Source organism: Dipteris shenzhenensis, chromosome 28 (assembly GCF_047967505.1).
Source record: "Dipteris shenzhenensis isolate YYH24624 ecotype China chromosome 28, Dip_SZ_1.0, whole genome shotgun sequence".
Lineage (NCBI taxonomy): Eukaryota > Viridiplantae > Streptophyta > Polypodiopsida > Gleicheniales > Dipteridaceae > Dipteris > Dipteris shenzhenensis.
Genome location: NC_141623.1, coordinates 23328675 through 23348785, shown reverse-complemented (window position 1 = coordinate 23348785; position 20111 = coordinate 23328675). Strand labels below are relative to the sequence as shown.

General features: G+C 44.2%; 1 protein-coding gene across 1 annotated transcript in view; it reads right to left on the bottom strand.

Moving 5' to 3' along the window:
• The window catches only part of LOC147883341 (histone-lysine N-methyltransferase TRX1-like), a 129959-nt gene that overhangs the window by 11048 nt on the left and 98800 nt on the right, over positions 1-20111 (bottom strand). Inside the window, exons 11-17 of the mRNA XM_087399296.1 lie at positions 16743-16895; positions 16590-16637; positions 9568-9685; positions 9397-9462; positions 9240-9301; positions 4716-4772; positions 4505-4573 (exon numbers count right to left, since the gene is read on the bottom strand). Of these exons, the coding sequence (XP_087255422.1) occupies positions 4505-4573; positions 4716-4772; positions 9240-9301; positions 9397-9462; positions 9568-9685; positions 16590-16637; positions 16743-16895 (573 nt within the window). The remainder of the gene's footprint in view (positions 1-4504; positions 4574-4715; positions 4773-9239; positions 9302-9396; positions 9463-9567; positions 9686-16589; positions 16638-16742; positions 16896-20111) is intronic.

Genomic DNA, 20111 nt, shown 5'->3' with positions numbered 1-20111 from the left:
AGATCAACAAAATAAGAGTGCAATCCTTGAGGCCGTCTATGATCTCAAGATGAAGCACTAGGTGAAGGTCATATAGCATTTGTGACAATAAATGCCAAAGGGGTCTATGATGGTGTCCCAACCAAATTGTCTAACTGCCTCAAGAAAAGATAATACCATACTGGCATCATCTAGATCGTGTCACGCGACGCAATACTTGCTGTATTGTTGGAAATGGAAGTGAGAGAACGTGAGAGAATGAAGCTGAACCGATATTGCAACAACAAGAATGAAGTACTAGTCAAAAAGATGAAACCCTAGGACAGACCTACCTAGGGTCAAAACATGTGTCGTGAATAGCTCACCCACAAACTCAACCTCTAACCAAGGTTAGGAGAAAAAAAAACTCATAAAGGAAAAAAGTGCCCCTAGCCCCTTGTTACGTAAATTGGCCACTGCCTTAGGAAATTTGAATATTTCTAATACCCCCCTACAGTGACAATGTCATAATTATAAAATAATCACAAAACAGATATAAGTGGCTTTGCAAAAGCCTCAAAGTTTGAACGAGATAATGGTTTGACAAATAGATCCGCCACATTCTATTGTGTAGAGCAGAAGACTAAGCTGATATAACCACACATATAACCGCTCCTTGACATAGTGATAATGAATTTCAATGTGTCTCGTTCAAGCATGTAACACAGGATTCTGTGTCCCGGCAAAGGCACTTATATCAGCCAACAAACGCCTCAGCCAAATACACTCAACTGTGGTTATGAAGGATGCCTAGTACTCGGCCTCACAAGATGAGGCAGCAACCATACTGTAAGGGTGTCAAGAAAGAAATAGTTACCACTGATTGACCACCAAGTATCAAAGTCACTAGCCCATCCGAATAATTGTAAGCATGTAATTGGAAAGAGAAAACCAAGGGACAGGGTGCCTTGCAAATATTTGAGCACACGCTTCAAGCCTGCCAATAGGGTCGTTGTGCATAAACCTGCTCAGCTAGGGCACTACATATTGAATATTTGACACACGTATTACACAGGTAAATGAGGCATCCTATAGCGTAGCTGTAAATAGTAGCATCAAACAATTCATTAGCATCGTGAACGGACAGCTTAAGCCCTGATCCATAGGAATAGAAACGGGCTTGCAATTCTGAAATCCGAATCGTTCCACGAGTGTTCCAATATGTTTGGACTGCAATAACCCAATGCCTTTGTCATCCTACACAAACTAGATGCCCAAATAAGAATGAAGCAGTCCCAAATCTGACATTTCAAAAGTCCATTGTAAGCCTTTAAATCTACACTTTTTCCAAGATTTGTACTAGTGGCAACATGTCATGGACATAAAGCTTTCCTAACATAGAGGGTGCTCTTGTATGGACTATTCTGCATTCCCTAGCTGGCAAAAACCGTATCAATCTTGACATAATAAGCTCTAGTAGAATGGTTCAAGCCATGCAAGGTTTTCTTCAAGTTGCATACCTTATCCTCCATCCATGCACTAGGGCTGAGTAACATAAGCTTCTTCCTGAAGATCCCCATTTAAGAATACAGTTTTTATGCCAACTTATGGATATTCCGTCCATGAAATGCAGCCAATGCAACCACACAACTAATGGTGTTCATACGGGACGTAGAAGCAAAGGTCTCATCATAATCTATGCCTTTCTTTTGAGCATGGGCCTTTGCAACGCGACGGGCTTTGTACCTGTCTATGGAATCATATGACTTATGTTTCAGCTTGTACACCCACTAGATTCCAATTGCTTTCTTGCCCGCAGGCTTATCCCCTAGTTCCCAAGCGTGGTTTGGAGTTCAACTCTGCTTGCACGGCCTATGTGCATTGCTTTCTTGCTGGCATGCAAACCCACTAGCTCCCAATTGTGGTTTGGAGTTCAACTTTGCTTGCACGGCCTGCATCCATGCACATTGTCACGTGCAACCTCAAAATAATCAAGGTCATCCGCCTCAAGTATCTTGTTGAGCCAAGCTGATTCACAACAATGGTCATCTTAAGCATCTCTAGTGTATCGCCTGGAAGAGGTGCAGAAAGTTTGATATCCTCAAGAGTGCGGAGCAGCCGACCGGAAACTGTCCTTGCTTCCTCTACTCCTGTACTTTCCTGTGCCACCACATCTTCAATCTCTTGTGTAACTAGATCAGCCATAGGCTGAGCTCAGGCATAAGACACCGGAGTATCTTGCTGCAATTCCAGTTTTTCAGAGGCAGGGGGGAAAACCTTGATGGAGGAAAAAAGTGCCCCTAGCCCTTATTACACAACATTTGCTACTGCCTTAGGAAATATGAATATTTCTTACATGTATCAGGCAGACTCCCAATGCTATGGGATCCACATGGAAAGTTTCTCCTTTAACTGCCATCTCTTGCTCCAAGTCTCTCTCCATGTCTACCAACACTTATTTTGTTTTGTTTTGTTTTAATATAAAATCCCAATGTACAGAATAGCTACACTAGTCAATACTTGGAAAAGATAACTACACTTGCCAATACTTGGACAATCACTGCACATAGAACAAACTCAAAATCCAACACGCATTATCCTAACAAATAAACTGTAACAAAAAGAGAGAGAAGCTGCCTAGTCCCCTGTTGCTCAAGTAGGCTGGTTGATGTTTATAGAAGTCACTAAAAGGACCAGCCCATTACTTCACTAGCTATGTCTTGTGAGATGCTTTGAACAAATTTCAAATCCTACTAGACAACTGGTGACAAAATATTTGATCCAGTTGATCAAAGTAATGCCCTATATTCAGCACAAGATTAAGAGCGGCGAGACCTATTATTTGGCTGACAATAAATAAATTGTTCTTTTTTTCTTCGGTTGACAATGATCCCAATGTGCCCGCCTTGCATAATCGTCACCAATCTATAGAAATGCATGTTTTACCCCAACTCAAATGCTTGTCGCATCGTTTAGCTGTTAAGGCTCCTGTGTCAATTAGCTGCTATATTTGCTTCTGCTACGCTTGCACATAGCTCTAATATATAGAAATCAAGGGTTGCGCCAACAATCTACAGCTCCAAAACCCTTAATGAACATCCGTGATAAAACATAAATGGAGTTTACTTTCTGCAGCTAACACTCTCGCAGTGAAACACTTTGCTTAATTCGAATCTCAATCCTTTTCTTTTTGTGGACACAAGTGAATGTAAATAGAGATGGATGTAGACACACTTATTGAACCATGCACATTGCCCCAACAGATGGATAAAGCCTCATACAAAGGTGTGCTCAGTGTGCCACCATCTAGCAGATATGCTATTGCATAAATGTGGACCCCTGGTACCACAAAACTATTTCTACCTCCTGCTCGCACCTCCAGAACTGTCTCCTATGGAGCTTTAGTGCGCTGCTTAGATGCCGCAGAAACATCTCTCCTCACAACTCTAAATGCAGCAGTATCAAGCCAAAATAGACACACCAAATTGGCTTATCCCCAATCATGCACAAACTGCTCATTTGCATGCTCGCTCAGAGCCAAGATGCTCCTTGCAACCCTTAGATTTACGATGACTTGAATTACCCATTTGAGCAGGTTGTTGCCAATAGTGTGATCTACCGGCCTACATGAGCTTTCTTCAATGAAAGCCCCTTGTTGCCATCCTTTGACTTGGTAATCTATTATGTTGCTCTCACAATCAGCCAAACATCGCAATCCTAAACGCCTCCAAGATGGTATGATCCGTGCATTATATTGGGCACTAGTCGTCATCACTGCTTCATCGTATCTCCACGCTCTCTGCGTTTGAAACATACTTGCTAACGCTGCTTGCATAACCTGGCTCTGATACCAAATTATGACGAAAGAATATTCAGGTAGCCCCCAATTTTCCCTACATGGCTCTATTTTCCGAAGTGGTTCTCTTGCCCTTTGTCATGAATAGATGCACTTATCTTTTCATGCCGTCTAGAAATTCACATTATAGTCCATTAGTAATTTTTTGGCCCTAGGCACATGACTATTTATATATGTCCCTAAGCATAAATATGCACATTGGTCCATTGAATCACTACTCGTCTCAAATCCCAATCAAAGATTTTGACTGTTTACTTATGGGGGAAAATCCACATTACAAACAAATCACGCCTTTCCATTTATATGTCTCTCTAAGGACTTAAAGTCCAACGACCCATCCAAGGTCATATTACATTCCAACTGGAACGGAAGGGATAAGTTCAGTAGATACTCCATGTAGGGACACGATCTGGGTGTGCACACATGGAGTTATGAAACATCATCAAAAGAACAAAAATTCAGCCAAATAGACAAAAGCGTGCCATTTTTAACACATCATCCTTCTGTTGTATTCGAGCACAAAATAAGACTTTCTAAGAGTTCCAAGTTGTATTTGAAACGTTATTTCCCCCCACACGAAAGGCATTTTAGCTCTCTATTTCCTAGGAAATGCATTTCTTGATCCCAGCATTCCTGTAATGTCCTGAAATAATACACCTCAGGTCTTATTTTTGTAATGGTATTTTATACCTCAAGAACTAGGCCAGCAGACCTTGCACACAGAATGTGATATGCAACACGGCATGATGGCTCCGAGCACTGCATTGCATTACAAAAAGGATATTTATTAGTGGATCATCCATACATCAAGAATGAAATGAAATTTAACCAACCACTGATGTATATTTAATTTAATGAAGGAGGTCCTCATGCCAGTTCTTTATCAATCAGCTTGACAAACCTGAATGCAGACTCCATATGGAACTTTGCAAATGCTGCAAGTCAATTTCCACCTTTCCTGCACAAAACAGCAAGAGATTGGACGATGTCCACAACAGAAGGGAGCACAACTTGAGGAAAGGCTTATGAACACATTCAGGACTGCATTCTAAATGACCCATATTTTGTTTAAGGATAGACCGAAACCACTGAAAATTTATCGTCAGCTTCACCTAGAATCCATGTGCTATTCAAATCATGCAGAGTGCAAAATTCTAATGCTGTGAAGTCAATAATTTTCATTGCGAATTCCAAATATGACACCAGTAAAACTGTGTCAACTATATAGCCCAGAGAGAGAGAGAACACAAAATAGCTATGCATCTCAGTCACTCCTCTGCTGTTCACCATGCTCCCGATAGGCCTTTCTCTCACTTCTATTCCATCATAAACCTCCAACTGCACCATCTCTTATGGTCATGTCTTTACTCTCCAACTCCATATGCTCCGAGCTCTTATGCCAATTAAGATTGCAGATTGCAGATTGCACCTCTATTTCCCTCTGTTTTTCCCTCTCATCCTCTCACTCATCACCTGCTCCTTTTCATTCCTGTACCTGTATCCCTTGCCCTCAAGTGCATTGCTTCTCAGGCTGTGTCACAGTTCCTACAAAACAGAATCCTTTTGCAGAGCAGACCAAGCCTGCACTATTTCCGTTCTTTCATTCCTTTTTGGGAGGGAACCATGTTCTTGGAGGGCGAGAACCTCTTGGGGTAAGATATTTCAAAGTTTGTTGTCAAGCCTGGTTTTATGTATGCATGAAGCATCAGTAAGAGAGCCAAACCCTTTTAATTGACGGTTGAAGAGGAGACCCACCGTTTAGAGACAAATCAATGCAAACATTGTGCTGCCCAAGACCACCTGATCCTTTCTTGGGAAGCATATTAACTATTAGTTCGTATATATAGTCAGCTTGAAAGCACATAGAAGTGTCCTAAGACATAAAAATGTCCCGCTAAGTGACCATGTTTGGGGAAATTTTCACGAGCTAAATTTGTGAATTTTTGTATCCTATCTTCATCGTCCTTTCTTATGATCCATATTTTATCAAAAAAATATTATATGATATAACTACGTCCTGGGATTAAAACTTATAAAATTTTCTCCACCCTAAAGTCCTGGTGCTCAAAACAGCACTCAAAAACAGCAGCTTTAGGTCCAAAATTTTGCGATGTATTTAGGATTTGACTACTGTTATTTTCTCCTTATTTTTGTTTGTCAAACAGGCTTCTTGTAATCAATGAATCTTTTCTCAAACAAATTTTCTTATTACTACTTTGTATATCAAAGATAAGGTTTCTTTTTCAAGTCCTTAAATTTGTTGAGTGTCAGATTATGTTTTTTTTGGGTCTATCCAAATACTGAATTATCGTAAGTGTGCCTTGAGAGTAGTCTTAGGTCATGCATGGTTATACATGATAATATGGGTTGTATAAGATAGATCTAGGTGAGATCTAGAAAGTTTCAATGGGACATAAGCACCATTGCACCAGACTACAATCATTTGAATCCCAAATTGAATGGTAAAACAATGATTCCTCATGTATTGGCATTATATTATATCATGTATAATAAAAGTTCAAGGTTTAAACTTTGGTTATGCATATAAAATGTAGGTTTCATATGTTTCTAGCTTGAGTAGATTGTAGCCAACAATGACATACACATATTTATTCAATTTTAAATACCATAACATTGAAAGTTCCACCCAATTTTATTTTCTATGCTAAAACTAAGTTTTTTAAAAATGAGAACACTAGAGATAGATTTTAATAGAGCTATATGCTTGAATTTTGTTCAACCAATAGTACGAGTCCAAGCAACAACCATGCAATTGTTGTAAAGAAAATGGAGGCTTTGTCATAGTTTTCTATCTATAGAAGTATATTTCCCATAGTCTTGGACAAGTCAACAATATATGTCTTAAAAGGTAATTACATTGTATAGAGGTTCAAACCACTTAAAAAGATATTTGGAACACTAAGAAAGCTATCAAACTAGTGTTATGATTGTTGGAGGCAAGGCAGGATGACCGCCGGAGGGAGGGAGAGAGTGCAGCGGAATGCAGACAACAATCAAGAGCACACACTGCGAATTGAAATGCAAGAAAGGCTGCACAAGAGATGAGGAAAAATGTGTCAACTGCTGGGCAAAAACCTTGTACAAGTGATGGTACACCAAGGGGGGAGAGCCCTATATAGGGCCCCCCTCACCATCCAACCTAGCGCAGCCAGTGCCGACCCAAGATCGGGTAATAACCCGATTAGGCAGTCAGGTCGCTGACCCGGTTGGGGCTGTGTGTATAAAATGTAGGTTTCATAGGTATATAACTTTGAGTAGACTATAGCGACGATGACAAACAACATATTTACTCAATTTTAAATACCATAACATTGAAACTTCCATCCGATTTTATTTTCTATACTAAAACGAAGTTAAAAATGTTGACAACACTATAGATAGAGCTATATGCTTGAATTTCGTTCAAGCAACAGTTTGTACGAGTCCAGACAACCATGCAATTGTTGCAAACAATTTTGTCCAACCAACAGTTTGTTTGTACGAGTCCAAACAACAACCATGCAATTGTTGCAAAGAAAATGGAGGCTTTTTCATAGCTTTTGTCTATAGAAGTATTTTTCCCATGTTGTTGGACAAGTAAACAATATATGTCTTAAAAGGATACTTACATTGTATAGCGGTTCAAATCACTAAAAAGAGATATTTGGAACAATAAAAAATATACTTTTATGCCATGTTGGGCTACCAAACCTGCGTTAAGATTTTTGCTACCAAACCTGCGTTAAGATTTTTGGGGGAAAGGCAAGGAGGAGGCAATGGGGCGGGGAAGGGAGGGAGGGAAAGGAGGGGGGGGCCGGGGTGGGGCGGTGCAGCTTGTAAGAATTAGGCTAAATGCCATGATGAAATTATCTATATTCCAAAGCCATGAATGTTTGTCATTTCAATACCTCAATCCAGAATTCGGTAGGTTTTATATCAGAATAACATGAGATCCATTCTTCATTTATCAGGCTGATTATTGAAACCAATGAAAATCCAACTCAAACTTTGGTTCAACTTATGACAAGGCATTATGTTTCATCCACATTCAAATTGAACTTGTGGTCTCATTTTGCTGACATTTTCCTCTAGATATTACATTTACTGATACAAGAAGAGAAGAATTCTTTCTTGGAGGACAAGAACCTCTAGAAGTAATGCAAGAAGAGGACAGACATTGTTGGGAGAAGAAAACCTCTAAAGCAAAAGGAAGAGAACGAGGCTTCCTTGTTATTTACAGCTGAAAAGGAGATCCACCATCTGGATGCAAATCAAAAGATCCTTAGGAATGATCAAAGCATTGTGCTACCAAGGATTAGCTGAGCCTTTCTAGGGAAGCATGCAAACTATTCATGTGTACATATAGGTGGCTTGAGGGCAAGCTTCTTTGTACCTATGCAGTCTAAACTCAACAAGTGATGCAGGACTTTTGTAGAGTTGAACAGGAATGTGAATGTTTCCACTTCAGCTCTGGTATGGCCTTGTATGCCAATTAGGACACTTGGTCCACTTGGGACACCTAGAACATCTACGGAGGACGCTTGGGCCTATATCTTTTGTAGAGTTGAACAAGATGTGAATGTTTCCACTTCAGCTCTGGTATGGCCTTGTATGCCAATTAGGACACTTGGTCCACTTGGGACACCTAGAACATCTAGGGAGGACGCTTGGTCCACCTAGGACATCTAGGGTGTACTTGGGCCTATATGGCCCGTCACTTGTACGTTTACTCTATCCATTTGCAAGAACACTACATTGCTTTCTTGCTCTCTTGCATTCCAGCTTTGCTTCCATTGCACTCCCATCCAATAGTGGATTTTTTTTTAAAATTTGAACATGCTTGTTGAGAAGTCAACTATGTCAATTGTCGTTGTAAAAAGATATTGATATGTAGGATGCAAAATTTTTAAATTTGACTCTACACTTGCCAAGACAAAAGAAACTCAATTGAAGGAAAAGACAAGCAAAAGGCTGACTGTAAGATATGTCAGCTGTCTGACTTGGCTGACAAGTTGGTCAGCTCTGGATGCCCCAATACGGCCAGGCATATGGCGGCCTCATGTGGGCTGGCGACAGCATATATGGCCACATATATCGTCCATGTATGGTACATAGCCCATGTGCAGTGGGGTCGATTAGGAGTTGTGGCCTGACTTGACACTCCTCATTCGGGGGTCTTGCAAGAGAGCAACAAGGATGACTTCAGCATTGACAGTGAGAGTTGTTACCTAGTTATAGAGTTCTTGCAATTAAGCGTAGAGTATTTGGTACTATAGTTGAATCTTTGCAATTACACATAATGTCCCTTAGCCAGTTTAAGAGTTCTACATAATTTGGCGCACTAACTTTACCTAAATTTTATTTCAACACAATTGTCAACAAATCCATTTCATCTAAAAGATGTCCTGACAAGCAGAAGTCATACCTTGTTGATAGATTTCAGCCCATCAATTGGCTCCATTTGTTTGATATCAACTAAACATGTCTCTGCATATGAGAAGTACTAATATGAATGTCATGAGAATACATTGATGCATTATTTTTGGAAACCGAACTTGTCTAATGTCCTGCAAGAATGATACCTGGAATCCACATTGCACAAGTAAGATGAGCCCACCGCCCATCAGTAGTTCTTTTCATTGCTCCGCCTGTATCATAGAAGATTTTGATAGACAATCTACAACATTTACTGAAACCAGCAAAACGGCACGAAAGTCGATGATCATTGATCTGAAAAAAAATTGCAAACCTACCTTGAATTGGACATAGGCAACAAAGAAGACTCTTAGCTGGAGCTCCTAGACGGCATATTTGACATAGCCACAAATGCCCATTTGGTGGTTCAGACTCTCCATAGCAATGCATATGTACCTGAAGTACACAAAAATTCCAATATTGGTAATTTGAGCTGGAGTACTTGGAGCACGGTCGAAATTTCAGCACATCATCTTTAAACTTGAATTAAGTATAGCTTCGAATTGCATGGCTGGTGTTCACTGTGTATGCTGCTTTGTCTACCATTTATCATACATACTGAATGAAATTTCAGCACATCATCTTTAGATTTGCATTAAGTATAACTTTTTTTTTTTGCAAAAAGAGACTTCTATTAAGTATTAAAGAAAAACCGTTAGAGCAAGCTCCATACGGGATACATCATGCAATGCACGAAAAGCTCAAGAGCCAAAAAGAAAGGATTTAGGCTGATAGTGCCATCTCAATCCGGTAGAAACCTCCGAGAAAAAGGGAGAATCCCTCCAAACTCAAAGAAATATAGTCCTTCTAGAAGAGGCTGCCCATGAAGGGCCCTGCATGCTAGCCCATATGGCTATCAAAGTGTGAACCGTGTCAGTCCAAATACCCATGAACACCTGTGATGGGTGTATCTGGGTGCCAACCAAGGCCTCAGTACATCTGGCTCTCCAAATGTGCTAAGAGGAAATGCTAGCCAAAATCTCCCAAGAGGTGTCCACTGAAGCATGAGAAGCTCTGAAGGGAGTAAGTGGTACATCCTGAAGAGAGCAGGGCTCTATCACCTGCCGGCGGACCGAGAGTGCCTAAGAAGAAGGCTCACCCTCATAAAACACTTGGGGCCCGGTAAGGGATAACCATGCGGCTGAGCCCCAAGTCATGAAGAAAGGGGAAGTATGAAAGATGCTGAGTATCCGAGAAACCCCTTTCCAAACAGTCCTCGCTTGACTGCAGTCCCAAAGGCAATGTCGCACTGACTCCTCTGCACAATGACATCGAGGACAAGTGGGATCAGCCCCAAATCGTGATCTCCACAGGTTCACTGCAATCCCTCCATGAATAGAAAACAAAAAGAAAAGAGTGATCTTTCTATTTCTGAGGGATTTCCAGAGCCTCCTCCAGAAATTTCTACGCAAATCTGTGGTGATGAAGAAGCTTTCCCAATGGGGGGCTCTGGAGGGAATCCAACCCCTACTGTTCAGCTGAAATCTCCTGGCATTACCAACCGTGAAACGAAAGAAGGGAACCCCCCTCCCTCGGTGCCCATGATCTATCCACTCCCACTCTTTTGGGTCCCACTGCAAGCACCTGATAGGTGCACCTCCATATAACCACAACCTCCAGGATCCCAAGGCCAAGAGCAGAGGGTCGGGATCTAAGTACCACTGCAAGCCCGCTCCATGGTCCACAAAACCAGCAATTCTGACAGGCTGAAAGGCAACCTCTAGAAGAATGCCATGCTTGGATGTAGAGAGTAAACCTCCATCCCCAACGTCAAAGATCAGTGCGTCTTCCCCGAGACCTCGGAGACCGATCACCTGTAGAGGAACTGTTGTCCTCGAAAAAGCCCCCATCCAAGTGATGGAAGTAATAGGCACCTCAACTATCCATTCCACCGGGATGGCTGCACCTATTTGCTGAATCCTGTGTGCTACCCCTATGAGGTGACTCACGGACTGCAGTCTCTGATCCTCAGGTAGCCTGATAAAAGCCTTCCAAGTGCCTACTGTGGTCTGGCATGCTCGTCAAGAATACTATCATTCCAAATGATCGGCTGCCTATCAATCTCTTCGACGGTAGAAGGTGGAATCCTTCGAAGAGTGTTCCTGAAGCTCCCCCAAGCTTTCAGGATGGCAGTCATGACAGGATAAGTCTCCTCACCACCACCTTACAAAGCAATGCCCTGCACTGCAAGTCCGGGTCAATGACATTAAGGCCCCCTTCACATGTAGGGAGAATAATGGTCTCCCAGGCCACCCTCGCTGCAACATCTGCTGTGCCATCAAGTCCACTCCATAAAAAATTCCTGACTAGTCTGATTGAGCTGAGTGATGCAATCCTTAGACCGGCACCAACAAGAACACACAAACCAGGCGGTGACCAAAAGAACCTAGTTCACTATCACGACTCTAGATGCAAGGTCGAGTTTGGCAGAGCTCCAAAAAAGGAGCTTTTTCCTTATACTTTCTAATACTGGGGCAAACTGCTGTGCTGGAGAGATGCCCAATCCTACCTAGCATCCCAAACACCTGATAGGAACACCCCTCTGAATCCAAGAAAAGCCAATGTCAACTCCCCAGCCTGGAGTGTCCTCATCACTGATCCAAAAGCCAAAGGATTTATGCCAATTGATGTGTGCCCCTGTAGCTGAGCAAAAAATATCCAAGGCTGTCCGGAAAGAATCAAGTGACTGCGAAGAGCCCTCAATAAAAATAGTAGTGTCATTAGCCAACTCACAGTCAAGAAGCTCCTGATCCTGTCTCAAGGGCAATCTCAACCCAAAAAGCTCAACCTGAGATCTAAGGAAGATACTCATAGCTTCTGCCACAAAGAGAAAGAGGAAGGGGGCTAAAGGGCATCCTTGACGAACTGATTTGGAAATCTGAAACCTGTCACCCCTTATCCCTCCAATCAAAACCTGGCTGTGAGCTGATCTGTAAAGGGAGGCCACCCCTCTAATCCATGCATCTGAAAATCCAAACCGTAGAAGAGTGCCCTCAAGAAAACCCCAATCTACTCTGTCATAGGCTTTCTCAAAGTCCAGGAGTAGAACTGCCAGCCTCTGCCCGCTCTGTATAGCCCACTCCGTGGCTTCCCAAAAGGAAAATATATTATCAAATATGCTCCTGCCATGCACAAAGCCTGTCTGAGTATCATGGATGAGGTCTGGAAGAAGGGGCTGCAACCGGATGCTGATCACCTTGGCCAGGATTTTGTACAGAGTGCCCAAAAGAGTGATGGGTCTCCAATGGGATACAAAATTCCTGTTTCCACCTTTCGGGATAAGGTGTATGAGTCCCTCGGTCTATGAGTCATGCACCTCACCTCACTCGGTCTGTAAGGCTGTAAAAAAAGGCGTAAGACCATCGGAACCAGGGCATTTGCCCTTATGAAGGGCGGAGAGAGCACTCTTGAATTCTGTGTTGGTAAAGCGTGCATCAAGTGAGCATATCATCTCTGGTGTAACCAACACAGGTAAACTCTCCCAAATCTCATCTCTAGCCACATCTCTGGCCTGTGTGTCAAGATCTGCGAAAAGAAGGAAGGCATAGAAAGCTGTCGCTAAGTGCATGACGGTATCCAAATGAGACTGCAAAACGCCGTCAGAGTCAATAAGTTGCCTCACACTCTCTCTACTATGTCTGGGACCAAGTGTAGAGAAAAAGTGTTTATTGACTCTCCCTCCCATTTGTATCCAAAAGGACTCCCGTGCATGGAAGGCATACTCTGCTCTCTGATCAAGCAATGTCTGCAAGTGAGCCCTTGCCGTAGCAAGGCGCTCCTATACCCAAGCATCAGATGGTCGTTTCTGCTTCTCCCTCTACAAGGCTGCCAACTGCTGGCGGATACCAATCTCTCGACTGAGTACCTCACCTCACCGAGCACTAGCAACGGAGTGATAAAAGTCGCTGATACTAGCAAGTGATGTGGCTACATGTGAAGGACCAGCCACCCCCCTTGCATATGAGAAACCCACATCTCCAACACTGCCTCTATGAGAGTCTCATCCGTGTATAAGGCGTCGGGGATCCTGATATTGTGAGACCGTCCTCTCAGATGAGGCTCTGAGATGGACAAAATTACCAAAAAATGGTATGAAGTGGAAACACCGGGTGCAATGCAAACTGTCCCCCCTCTATCAAGAGCCCAGTCACCCACATAGAATCTGTCAATCCGAGCATGGATAGGCATCTGCACCCTATGATTCGACCAGGAAAACAAAAGTGACTGAGACTGAATAAGAAATGCATCATCTGACCAAACATCTCTGCCATTGAACCTGAACAAGAAGGCATCCCAGGCTGCTCTCTCAAGGGAGTGGATGCCATCTTCCCTGCTCCCTTTCTTATCAGAAGGTGCCTCAACCATGTTGAAGTCACCTCCAATAATCCACGAATCCGCAATGTCAGCCCACGAGAGCAACTCTTTCCAAAACAAAACACGGTCCCCTCTGTTGTTCGGAGCATAGAGGTTGAGGAAACCAACCTTACGTCCGTCAATCAGAAGTTAAACCCACTGGGCCTTGGAGGGGGTTATGGTACCGTGTCCAATGACCAAAGGGAGAATAGAATCTGAAACTGAAATGCATGTACCTCCTCTGGTTCCGCAGGAAGCCAAAAAGTCCGGCCTGAGAGCAACTTACCTGACTTGGAGCAATCTCTGACATCCAGTTTGTGTTCCTGAAGAAAAAGAATGTCTAGGGAACCACCTGAAACACCTGGATGGAGCTGATTCCTGATCAGCTGTCTGCAACGGCGATAAGGGATGCAGCCCAATCCCTTGTATATTCCAACTGGCTATCCTCATCGGCGGGAGGAAGTGGGTTGGAATACCTTACCCGACCTGGTGGCAGAAAAAGAAACCTCTACCGGAGCAGACCTCCTGCCATACACACGAGGTCCAAGGGGAGGAAAGTCCACAGGTGAGAGAGAGAAGGATCTCTCAAGAGGGATGCCAATAACTGGCTCTCCAAAAGTAGAGGGTACAAATCATCATCTCGCAGGCTAGAGAGGTCCTCCAAAGCGAAAAATGAGTTCCGCTGAGCCAATCCTGGGGAGGGGGTACGAAGGATTCCTACCGAAGTAGGAAGAGAATGTAAAACCCCCTTCCCTCTGTCCAAAGAGGGAGGCACCTGTACTAGATCCTGATCAAAAAGTGGTGCGGACGAGGTGCCAACAACCTAGGCTGTTGAGGAAGGTATAGCCTAATCCAAGGGTGGAGTCGAACAAGGCTCATGAACACTAGTCTCCTCCCGAGGCTCCAAGGGGATAGCCTCCGAAGAGGTGGAGGTGTGAACTAAAGTAGAGGACCGAACCGCGACCGGAACCCACCGTGGGCCAGAGGTGGTGCGAGGTGCAGAAGGGACTCGAGTAGCCCTAGGAGGGGGGGGAGCCCATGTCTGAGGCCGTGTCTGTGGAGCGGTAGGTCCTACTCCTGCTCTCTGTCGTAAGCTAGTACGAGCTGGTTGCTTTCTGGGCCTCTTTTTGTTCTTTGGGCAATCTCTGGCGAAGTGCCCCGAGAATCTACAAATCCTGCACTGCTCCTGCCGACCTGCAACCTCAAATCTCTGGCGGAAGAAAGACCCATCGGGTCGCTGTAGAATGATGTGGTCATCTGATATATTGGGGTCCTGGACAATGACCCTAACCCTGGGTACCCCATCCATCCTGACCACCTCAGCAGCCGAAGAGGGCTCGCCAGGGAGAGGGGGGATCTCTGCTACCACACCAAACCTCTCGCCAATAACTGAAAGAAGCTAGTGATAAACTGAGGGAAGACCAGGGAACCTGATGAAAACAGAAAATCCCTGCTTGTCCTCTTCAACTGGGTCAAATCCCAGTTGAAAAGGAAACAAAAAAATCCTCCTGTAGCCTAGAAGTAGAAACCCGGCCTGTAGCAGGTCTCTCGTGACCTCCAGGGAATCTAGGCACACCTGAAAGAAACCCCGTCCCGACAAACGAACATCCTTGAGATGGGGGGCGAGGTCCTGAGGAAGCGCCGCCAGCATCCAATCTGTAGCTTGTGACCTGGAGGGGTGTGAGCCATGAATGCGTGCGAAGAGAGTCGTGGAACACTCATGCTCCAAATCCTTTTGCAACTGCTGCAGCTCGTCTTTTGAAAAAGTGACAGTTCTCGCGGCCGGTGTAAGCGGAGACGGATTGACTGAATGGGAACCCATTCGTCAATCGAGGTGTGTTGGCCGATTCAAACACAAAAAATAAAAAACTCCGTCCGCTTTCCTGAAACCCAGGAGACCCCTATAAGAGAATAGGGGTGCTCCAGATGAAGGAGTGGGTGAAGGAAGAAGGGAGAGAGAAGAAGAAGCCAAGGAGGAGTCAGCAAGGGGGCAGTAAGGAGGAGGAGGGGAGAGGAGGGGAGGATAGAGGAGAGGAGGAGTGGAGGAGAGGGGGAGGAGAGGAGTAGAGGAGAGGGGAAGGAGGAGAGGAGGAGAGGAGAGGGGAGGAGAGGGGGCCTGGAGAGGGGGGGGGAGCAAGGAAGAGCAGGGGGGAGAGGAGGGGACGGGGGGGGGACGTGCAGGCAGCAGCACGGGGGAGTAGGCTGCAGCGGGGGGGGAGCAGACTGCAGCGCAGGGGGGGGAGGCTGCAGCAGGTAGGAGGGAGGGGCAGCGCGCAGGGGAGAGGGCAGCGCGAGGGAAGGGAGGGGGCAGCGAGGAGGGAGCAGGAAGAGCAGGAGGAGCGGGGCGAGGAGCAGCAGCAGGGAGGAGGAGCAGCAGGAGGGAAGGGAGGGGGCAGCGAGGAGGGGAGCAGGAGGAGCAGCAGGAGGAGCGGGGAGAGGAGGAGCAGCAGGAGGAGCAGGGAGAGGAGGGGAACAGGAGGAGCGGGGAGCAGCAGCGGAGCAAGATCATGTACTGATTAATTAAGTATAACTTGGAATTGCTTTGTCAGCCATTTATCATACACATTGACGAGCAGGGACAAAAACCATTCCACATGTCTTCTATACTTGTAAACCCGAAATGACAAGAGATTGAGCCATCATTGTGAGAACTCAGTTGAAAGACAAGAGTACATAATGGAAGGGAATAGTGCACAATATATTACTGCTGCTCCTCTGTGTTAGCAAATGACTGCCCAGTCTACAGCTTCTTCCCCGAAATTTTTTTAATGCTAGAGTAGCATGCCCAATCCAGGACAACGAGACTGCATCTATTGAATTCACGTTACAGAGGGTTAATAGATGGCAAGCCTCCTCTGATGGAATATTAATGCAGCATGTACTCACCAGATCAGCGCTAACATACAATTATTCATGTCAAAATTTAGTCACTATACAGAAGACTTACCACAGTTCGGCACTTGTCACAATGCAGAAATAGATTGTTCACATATTCCTGAAAAACACCAATACACTTTTTAGTACAGAACATTTCTGCACGAAGATAGAGATAAAACACCTCTCTGATTTTCATTCAGATGGCAAGACATAAAGAACTTGCCTCATCCAAGTAGCACACATTACATCTATCAGGATGCTTCCACTCCACTTCCACAGGTTTGTAGCCGGCTGGTAATATCTGTTCTGAACTTTCTGTGGCTGTTTTGTCAAACCATCCTGTGAACTTGGAACATACCCTTGCATATGGTAACCCCTGCAGGAAAGAACAAAAAATGAATTTCATTCACAAAATCAAAGAATCCTCCATACTTAGAATGTCATGCATCGATATGGGACGGTTTTTTAATATACACATACATGCACTTGTATGTATTCACAAAGGATACACACACACTTTTTTTTTTAGTAATATCCAGTGCAGTGTATTTATATGCTCATAAATTTACAAGATGGGAAGTCTCCAAAATGGAGAAAGAAAGAAAGAAAGAAAGAAAGTTTATTAAAGTCTTCGGAAGACCGATGGGTCTATGAGACTGTGAAAATCCTGATACAATGAGCTGTGGTAGTGGAGCTACTAAACGAGCGTCCATACCAATGCAAATTGCAAATTGCCAAAAATGCAGAATGGCAGTACTAAGTCCTAAGTACAACATAGTGATGTCGGTGGTCGACTATATATCAATCTCAGCATCGTCATCAATATCATCATCATCCCCAGCAACAGCAGGATATCAGGATGGATGAGGCAATGGAGGCATGAAGTCGGCAATAGAGTGCTGTCGGCCACTCAGAGGTGCGGTCCTGGCATGTCTCTTGGTCGTAGCTCTACGTCTAACCAGGGCTACTGTGACCCCCGTCGGTCGGCTCCAACTCTAAACAAGGAAGGGATGTCTCCAAGTGTGATCTGTGTGTCGATCCTCTGTCTGAGCTGTCGGGTCACGGGTTCTGGGTCACGGTCATGTCGAGGCCTCGTCTCGTTGGGGTCCATGTGATCTAGATGAAAAAACTCCGTGATAGAGCTCTGAGAGGGATCAACCGAGGAAGAAGTCTACTCCTGTCTCCGTGCTCGGAGTATCCTCTCGCGGTGTCTAAGTGCCTCATAAATGAAACCTGCCAAACACCGCTGGTCTGGGTAGGAGAGGAAATGGGCTAAAATCCCATAACTATCTCTGAAGAGGCAGTGGAAACGTCCTCAGATCTCATAGTACACAGGACACCTGAAGATGAAATGCTCCTCTGTCTCAACCTCCTGTATGTCACATAGTGTGCATATGCGCCGCTCCCTGGGTAGTCGCTCTGCTCTGCCGCTCTCGATGTGAAGTCTGTGTGAAGAGACTCGGAACTGCCCAAGAGAGATCCTCACCGAGTGGGGTAGGTGAATCTATGTGTATCCTGGTGGGTCAATGAAACCCTCCGCTGTGATATGGAAGAAGTGATCTCTGTAGAAGCTAAGCTTCACTGGGAGTTCACTCGGTTCCAACCAGGTCCAAAAAGTGTGTAGCTGTAGTAGATCCTCACAGATAACCTGGTTGACCTCGTGTGATAAGAGGGGAGAGAACGGAGCATCCATGCTATACTGGAATCCTATTCGGAGGAGGTAAGCTGCCTATGAGAACTGATTACATCCATTTGTTGCTTGTGAGATTGAGCCCATTTCAGCTTAAGCCTGAGGTTTCCCATGTAACTCTGTCCATAATCTTGAATAACAGCCTGCAAGCGATGAGCAAGACTGATCCAAGCAAAATCCATGTCCTCCTGAGCATGTAAGAGGAGGGGGCGGACAGCCACTCTCACCATTTTCTGAAATTGTTGATGAAGCAGATAAGCACTATTAACATGGAGTAGGCGACGACCAAAAAAAGGCATATCATCTGTCAAACGTGCTATAGATAATGTCAAGCATACTAGGAAGTGATCAGATAGCAAGAGGGAATGATCAACCCATAGTGCACATGTAAAACTAGCATATTGGTGAGCATGCAGCAAATACCATCTGTCAAGTCGAGCCCAGTAGTGAGTAAAGGCATTGTGATGATATGTATAACCCATATCTCTATCCCTTGTTGAGAGCCACACACACACACACACTTTTTTTTTTTTTTTTTGGGAAGAAATCTTTTATTGCTGTAGAATAATTACATTCATAGTTACTTCAAAAAACGAAGTAGCTACTACTTAACTGAAGATCTCAGTATAAGCTGTATACACATCCTGATCAATCAAACGAGTCTGAAAACAATCATAGAATGATTGTTGCAGAGATCGTTTGAAAAAAGAAAAGATGAAAATAGTGGATCACCAAAGACACTATGATTTCTGTCCATCCATAAGTCGATAGGGTCCAATAGCGCACCCATACAAAAAATAAATCAAAACCCTGTCTCTGTGGATGAAAACCAAACAACCAGAAAAACTGCCAAAAGTAACAGTAGGAAATCGCTGTCGAAGCCTCTGTCTGATGAGAGCAATGAGATCAGAAGTATTTGGACAGGACCAAAAGATATGAAACACTGATTCAATAGAGTGCTGGCATCTGTGACAAACAGCTGAAGCAATATGTCTGTGTGCGAGTAATTGTCCGGATAGAAAATGCCAAGGAGAACTCGCCATAGGAAAAGCTGTTGTCGAAGAGGGACTTTGTAATGCCAAAGGAGACGTAGCCTTTTTCTCCACCACTTCATTGGGCGATCCATATGCCAAACAGTATTTGCTTTGTGGGAAATCCAAGGCGGAGGTAATAACACTTTATATAGTGATGACACTGTGATATGTGAGAGCTTCAAAGGACGGGCGTATAAGGAAGGAGAGCGTAAAATCCAATCCTCAAGCCGATTCTGAAGTTTCAACTAGGGTACCGGCAAGTACGGTTGGAGCATTGCTGAAATTCTATGCCATAAAGGACGATAATGAGCTCCCAAGCCATATTTGCGAGCAGCCATAGAAAAAGATAAAATTGTGCCATCATCCTGAAGTACATCCGCCACAGATGAAATGCCTTTGAAGGAGAGAAAATAAGAACGTCAGGGTTCTTGTATGGCCAAAGGGGGGTGGAATACTTTAGACCAAAACATATTCTCTACCCTCAAAGAGTTGCCCGAGAGAGAGTCCCTGCCATGCCATTCCAAATGGGATAGAATGTGTTTCCAATCAAGAAGTAGACGAGAGACAAAAGGGCATCCTCTGATCTTGCCTTGGATAGAGCCAAATAAAAAATCCCACTGAGTAAGCTGCCAATGCCCAAAGGCAAATGTATGAAGATGTAATAAGAGAGAGCGGATCATGAAAGCCCAAGGCTGATCTCCTTGCATAAACTGTATCATCATTTTCTCTCTGTGAGCAAGTAAATGCATTTGAATATTGAGAATGTTCAGACCCCCGTGCATCTTGGGAGAACAAAGACGATGCATAGAGAGTAATCTGAGACTTTTCATGCCATGTTTTGAACGCTAGAAAATTTCCATGATAGCTG